The sequence below is a fragment of the Oncorhynchus mykiss genome, chromosome 11 (genome assembly GCF_013265735.2).
Source record: "Oncorhynchus mykiss isolate Arlee chromosome 11, USDA_OmykA_1.1, whole genome shotgun sequence".
Taxonomy (NCBI): Eukaryota; Metazoa; Chordata; class Actinopteri; order Salmoniformes; family Salmonidae; genus Oncorhynchus; species Oncorhynchus mykiss.
In genome coordinates this window covers 38,041,013-38,048,418 of record NC_048575.1, presented here as the reverse complement: position 1 = coordinate 38,048,418, position 7,406 = coordinate 38,041,013, and the positions used below count along the sequence as shown (strand labels likewise).

General features: G+C 46.4%; 1 protein-coding gene across 5 annotated transcripts in view; it reads right to left on the bottom strand.

Annotated features, from left to right (window-relative positions):
- Positions 1 to 2,705: 2,705 nt before the first annotated feature.
- LOC110535015 (transcriptional activator GLI3) overlaps positions 2,706 to 7,406 on the bottom strand; it is a 178,999-nt gene continuing 174,298 nt past the window's right edge. For all 5 annotated transcript variants that reach the window (XM_036935416.1, XM_036935419.1, XM_036935420.1 and 2 more), the window contains one exon: positions 2,706 to 6,921. In XM_036935416.1, the coding sequence (XP_036791311.1) occupies positions 4,508 to 6,921 (2,414 nt within the window). In that variant the 3' untranslated portion in view covers positions 2,706 to 4,507. The remainder of the gene's footprint in view (positions 6,922 to 7,406) is intronic.

The following is a 7,406-nucleotide window of genomic DNA, read 5'->3' as shown; positions in this document are numbered from 1 at the left end:
AGAGCAGCATAGGCAAGATTCAGTAGATGGTATCGAGTACAGTATATACATATGAGATGAGTATGTAAACAAAGTGGCATAGTTAAAGTGACTAGTGATACATGTATTACATAAGGATGAAGTCGATGATATAGAGTACAGTATATACGTATGCATATGAGATGAATAATGTAGGGTAAGTAACATTGTATAAGGTAGCATTGTTTAAAGTGGCTAGTGATATATTTACATCATTTCACATCAATTCCATTATTAAAGTGGCTGGAGTTGAGTCAGTGTCAGTGTCAGTGTGTTGGCAGCAGCCACTCAATGTTAGTGGTGGCTGTTTAACAGTCTGATGGCCTTGAGATAGAAGCTGTTTTTCAGTCTCTCGGTCCCAGCTTTGATTCACCTGTACTGACCTCGCCTTCTGGATGATAGCGGGGTGAACAGGCAGTGGCTCGGGTGGTTGATGTCTTTGATGATCTTTATGGCCTTCCTGTGACATCGGGTGGTGTAGGTGTCCTGGAGGGCAGGTAGTTTGCCCCCGGTGATGCGTTGTGCAGACCTCACTACCCTCTGGAGAGCCTTACGGTTGTGGGCGGAGCAGTTGCCGTACCAGGCGGTGATACAGCCCGCCAGGATGCTCTCGATTGTGCATCTGTAGAAGTTTGTGAGTGCTTTTGGTGACAAGCCGAATTTCTTCAGCCTCCTGAGGTTGAAGAGGCCCTGCTGCGCCTTCTTCACGATACTGTCTGTGTGAGTGGACCAATTCAGTTTGTCTGTGATGTGTATGCCGAGGAACTTAAAACTTGCTACCCTCTCCACTACTGTTCCATCGATGTGGATAGGGGGGTGTTCCCTCTGCTGTTTCCTGAAGTCCACAATCATCTCCTTAGTTTTGTTGACGTTGAGTGTGAGGTCCATATTATGGCAAGAACAGAGAACCGACAGTCCATCATTACTTTAAGGCATGAAGGTCCGTCAATACGGAAAATTTCAAGAACTTTGTGCAGTCGCAAAAACCATCAAGCGCTATGATGAAACTGGCTCCCAAGAGGACAGCCACAGGAATGGAAGTTACCTCTGCTGCAGAGGATAAATTCATTTAGTTACCAGCCTCAGAAATTGCAGCCCAAATAAATGCTTCACAGAGTTCAAGTAACAAACACATCTCAACATCAACTGTTCAGAGGAGACTGTGTGAATCAGGCCTTCATGGTCGAATTTCTGCCAAGAAACCATTACTAAAGGACACCAATAATAAGAAGAGACTTGCTTGGGCTAAGAAACACAAGCAATTGATATTAGACCAGTGGAAATTTGTCCTTTGGTCTGGAGCCCAAATTGGAGATTTTTGGTTCCAACCGAAAAGCAGCCAACAAGTGCTCAGCATATGTGGGAACTCCTTCAAGACGGTTGGAAAAGCATTCCAGGTGAAGCTGGTTGAGAGAATTCTAAGAGTGTGCAAAGCTGTCATCAAGGCAAAGGGTGGCTATTTAAAGAATCTCAAATATACAAAATGTAAATATTTTTGGGTTACTACATGATTCCATAGTTTTGAAGTCTTCACTATTATTCTACAATGTAGAAAATAGTACAAATAAAGAAAACCCTTGAATGAGTAGGTGTTCTAAAACGTTTCACCGGTAGTGTATATACACTAAATGACTGATAGAGGGCGCTGTGTTGAAGCCGCTGTGCCTCCATCTTGGCACTCCCCCGCCATTGTAAAACACATTTTGGAAGCTATAGAAATGCAGTTATTAATGTCTATATTAATTTTACACACATTTTTCTATTACAGACACCTTAATGAATAATTTAAAAATTATATTATGTCATGAATACAGTACCTTTAAATTGTATTATGTGAGCTAAAAATAAATAATATCTTAAAACATTGTCCATAAAGTCAAATCAAATGTAGATAATTAATGTTACTGTCCCCACTACAAAAATACATACACAATCCAGGGTTTATATACATCACTGGTAATTAGAATGTAAAAAGGACCCCATAAAATGAAGTGTTACCCACAGTATTTCTACATTTGCTTATATATACATTTAAAAGCCAATTGAGGAGAAGATTTGACAATATTTTTGGACAAACCCGAAGGTAATACATCTATTTTTATGTTTTTGAATAGGCACTGGCTTGTGGTCTGAAGTGCATGCATGACTGTTAGTGTAGAATTTAAATTCTTACTGATGATCAGAAGGGGGCAACAAAAGCACAGACTTCGATTATCCATAATTCAATGTGTAAGAATTGAGGGTACATGGAGGTTGGTACAGACGATCAGTGAGGTCCAACAGAAGTTGCATTTCCTTTTAATGTGTGTGTAATTTATCCTCTTTAAAATTAAAATTAAAGATTTTGACCCAATATGTTGGAACAAGATTTGATTTGAGAGTACAGAAGCTCTCAACCTGATAGCCTGAGGTTTAGACAGAGATTGTTCAGTGATTTAATCCCATTACAAGGACAGTGACTTTATTAGTAATGCTTGGTAATGCAGTAATTCTTACCAATGTAGTTTGTCGTATGCAGAAATGGCAGTGACGTTCGCAGTCAATGGATCATTCTCTCGTTTATTTGTTTGTCGTGGTGGGTTAATGACTTTAAATCCAACAAACCTATGTAACCTATGGAAGATCGGTTCACATCCATCTGAGTCTGTGTTTCATTGTATCCAAACCAGCACACATGCAAGACAGAAGACTTGAAATATAGTTTCCTTTTTTTATTAAAACCATACAAACATTTGTGGTCAAGTAGAAAAGAGCAAAGTGGCTCTTCGCCACTCAGAGGCAAATCTGCCTGGTCTGGGAATCCCTGCTTTTAAGAGTCATTTCTTTATTGACCCCTCTGCCTCATCCTCATATCTGAGCTAAACCTACAGAAAGAGTCATATATTTACAGGTATAAAAAAAAAATAGGCAATAGTAAAAAAAGAAAGAAAAAAGATTAACAAACATGAAAGTTAATGCATTTCACACATTTCAGTCTTTTCGATAATCCGTTTTTAAATATAAATGTTTATGTGAATTTTACAGGTCTCACAAGACACTTAACATGTGTTTCTTTTCAGAATTAACAATGGAAGATTGGCAGTGATCTTTTTATTTTCCGACAGGCAGGTTTTATTAAGGCACATACCTCATTCACTCTGGTCCTTTCACGAGGGAATGAGTTCTTACTTTTTCCAAAACAAAACACTGATGCACAGCTACAACTACAGCTACAAAGACAAAAAAGTACCAAAAAACATCAAAACAATTCTGTACCTCATTACTTTGCCACTGAAACTATTTCAAATACTGTACACTGTCATGTGGGATTGCAAGGTGATACTAACACTGTTGAAAGGGTCACTGCACTCCATAGTGGCAGGACATATATTGTACTCTTTTGGAGAATAGAATATGGATGATCCACTATAAATGTCTATCAGACAAAAAAAGGATCACATTTCTAAAATGGTCAAATACAATTGTGGATAAAAAAACAGAAAACAAATGGTACCCTTTTTTTAAATCAGTGAATCATGGGCTACGCTTAGAATTAATGGATGATCTGTTGTATAAAAAAAGTTAAAAGAATGTCCCATACTGTAAATAAATGCTTGTTTTCTACAGAAAGCACCTCAAAACAAAAATCTGATTTTCACAAACAAAATATGGAGAAAAAAACCCACATTGGTATATATACACCTGTGAGTACCATTACAGACATTGCAAATCAAGCCATTGGAGTATGAACTAAAGGGCTACGTTTTGGCGCTTGTAATTCAAAGACTTTGAATATTATCGTAATACTCTGTCAAACACACCCACTTGGTAAGACTTGGTAGAAGCACTGAAACACTAACATTTACATATTCTCAAAAGTAACATACTAACAAAATTAGAATCTTTCTATAACAAGTAAATATAGAAAGATAACAACCAGGGGACCTTTGACCCTTTTATGACCTGATAACATAAGGATTTATATGACGCGATTGTTGGACCATAATGGTAAATGGTACATCCAATAGGATTAGATACTTAGCACGTGGGCTAGTCTATGTACTTATGAAGACAGTGTTTATGTTTGACCTTGAATACAACATGCATTTTTATCAACAGTGTACAGCAAAAAAAACAGCAACGATACACAGAATAATGTTCCAAAGGGACAAGACCAGAAATGCCATCAGAGGCCTCACTCGCTCATCAGTAATACAAAGGGAAGGGCTTCCAAAAATAGCCTTCATTACAGAAATTGAATATACCTATATATAATTTTTGACACATCCCCTGCCTCAGAAGAGAGGGGATGACACTTTTACAAAATAAATCATTTTGGCAACAAATCTGTTTCGGGAAACACTTTAGGTAAGTATAATAAACTGTGATAATTTGTCGCTTTGTCATAAGTGTTGCCATCTTTTTTCCTTCCTTTACATGCATCAGGTTTTTCCTCTATTTCCTTTTAGACAGGGGAGGGAGGGATAGAGCGAAGGAAGGACGGAGTTAGTTACTGCATGATGGCCAGGAACTTGCTCTCCTCGGCGAGGGTGGTGAGGAAGGAGCTCATGTCCCCGATGGCCATGTTGCTGAGGTTGGAAGGCACCATGCCCGCGGTGCTGTGGAAGGTGGCAGAGGCCCGGGGAGTGGTGAGGCGGGACGAGGTCCAGGACAGGCCTTGGAAGATGGAGGGGCTGATCAACCCCGATACCAGACTACTCTGGTCGTAGCCCAACCCCACATTATCCAGCATGGTGTCGAAGTCCAGCGCCACCACGTCGTCTAGCACATTGGCTGAGCCGCCCACGCCAGTGTCCACCGTACTGGTCACCTGGTCGGCACCCGGAGATAGTAGGCAGGCCGGGACTGAGGAGTGCACGTCTAGACCCACCTGCTCGGTCATGGTTTCCAGCAGACACTGCTCCTCCAGGGGAGGGAAGGACGAGGCCTTTGCCTCCACCGGGTCAAAGCATACAGCCTGGTCGCTGAAGCCCTGGTCCAGAACTTCCAGCTTCAGCCCGGACACCTGACGGGCCAGGGAGCAGTGGCTGCCTTGGTTGCTCAGACTCTGCTGCTGCTGGGAAATGTTCTGATGGGTTAGGTTGACATGGCTACCGTTGGTGGTGCTCGGTTGGAGATTCAGGTATTGCTGTGGTCTGGCCGGGTGCCTGCTGTTGGCCTGCTGCAGGCGGGGGGGGGCGGCGGCGGCCAGGAGTTGGTGGTGGAGTGCCGGGGAGAGGCTGGATAGGCTGTCCATGGAGGCCCGGCTGAGGAGCAGGTTTTCTCCGATCTGCCTGGAGGTTCTGTGGTTCTGGGTCTGGTTGTGATACTTCTGCTGGCGGTAGCCCTGGGACAGAGGCCCCAGGGTGATCTGGGAGAAGTCAGGGCGGCCAAAGGTGTGTGTGGGGTTGTGGTCATTCCCTTTCATCTCCATGCAGGAGTGGGTGGTCACCTCTGACTTTAGCCCGCATGGAGGCTGAGGTTGGGACTGGGCTGGCTGGGCACAGCATTGGTTCTGGAACTCTCTGGCGAATGGTTGTTGCGGCTGCACCACCATGTTCCCAAACCTCCCTAATGGAAAACCGGCAGCCAGACCTTGGTGCTGCTCTGTGGCAGCCCATCGACTACACCTCTGCTGGGACTGGGCCTGGGGCTGTCTCTGTGGAGACCTCTCAGCGCTCCCTGAGCTCACCTCATTCCACTGGATGGGCATGCCGTCTTTACTAGGGCTCTTTCTCTCCAGTTCCTGCCGCTGTTGCTGCTGCTGGGGGCTGTGGAAGCACTGGTTCAGCCCTGGGCCCTGGTCCTGTAACTCCCCCCCAGGGAGATGTACATTGTCCCCAGCCACCTGGTTCTCCATGTAGTTGTTGTAGGAGTCTGCCTTGTCCTGTGAGCGGAGGTACTGCACCATGTCATCAGGCAGCATGTCCTCATCCCCCAGCATCCCCCCTTCCTCCATGGCCAGGGCCTCCAGGGCCGTGTTCTCCATGATGCTGGGGGAGCAAGGCGAGGAGAGCAGGCCCCCTCTCTGTAGGTTCACGTCGGAGCGCGTGTAGTTCTGCAGACTGAAGCTGCGGCCCTTTGCCGTGGGGTGCTGGAGGCCTGATAGTGGGGGCAGAGGGTGTATGTTGTTAAGGCTGCTGAAGCACTGGACCTGGGGCAGCCCAAAGAACTCCGGTGCTTGCTGAGGGTGGGTCCGCACGGGGTCGCTGGCCCTCCGGTCCGGACCTTTCCCTGGGCCCTCGCCGGGGTAGAAGCCCCTCCGCCAGTAGTCTCGGTAGCCACCGTGGCACCCGTACCTGTTGGTGGTGCTGCCATCGCTGCAGCGGCGCGACCTGACCAGCTGAGGCATCACATAGTTGCCTCCAGCTCCGTCCTGGACCTCGCCCATCATGGCCATGCGGGTCTTCAGACTCATGCACTCTATGTTGGGCAGCGGTGTTGGGGGTGGGCCGCCCGTGGCAGCAGCGTACTTGGCCTTCAGGTAGTAGTGCTGCGCAGGCGTGAGGTTGAGCATCCCCTTGGTCCCACCCCCAACACCCGCCCACCCCCCACTCACAAACACCCCTCCTCCTCCACCACCTCCCCCGCACTGACTGGCCTCGCTGGAGCGGCGTGAGGCGTCCGTAGAGATGGGGTCGTAGGAGTCGGCGGAGCTGAGGTTGTGGTGGCGGTAGTGGTGACTAGGGGTGTTGGCTGCCTCGCTCTGGGATGCCTGGCTGGAGCGCCGCGACGAGAAGCACGGCGATATACCCGAGGAGCGCCGGCTGCTGCTCAGGTATGCTGAGCTGGTGGCGCTACCACAGCTGTCCCGCCGGTCACCGCGCTCAATGCTGTGGAGCATGCTGAGCACCGTAAGTTCTGTGCTTCCCAGCTCGGGACGAGGGGGAGGCTTCGGCTGGGATAACCTGCCCAGGTATGGATCTGAGGAGGGCGAGAGAGAGGGAGGGAGAGACAGAGTAGGAGAAAGATAGGGGAGGGAGAGAGAGAGGGGAGACAGAAAAAGAGAAGAAGAAGGAGGGGTAGTGGAGGTGTATGGGGGGGAGAAAGAAAAAAAGAGGGCGAGAAAGAAGGGGGGCGGGGATAGAGAGAAAGATGAGCACAATATAAGTGAAGAGAGATCCCTCAGACAGATGCAACCTTCTCACAAATACAACTGGCACAGTTTGGCCATGAAATTCTATTACATGCTTTAATCACTGATATGATATATGGCGTGATACGATATGGGTTTGAAAGTGATTTCCAGCGGAACAGAGAATTTTAAGAATTTTTTACGCCTGTGTATTCAAGTCCGATCTGCCAGGGGGAAATTCCAAGTAATCAAACTGAGATCTGCTAAGACATTTGGAGTTATTTTCACAACCCAATACTAGTGTCAATATTATTTTACATATCTATTCGCCTTT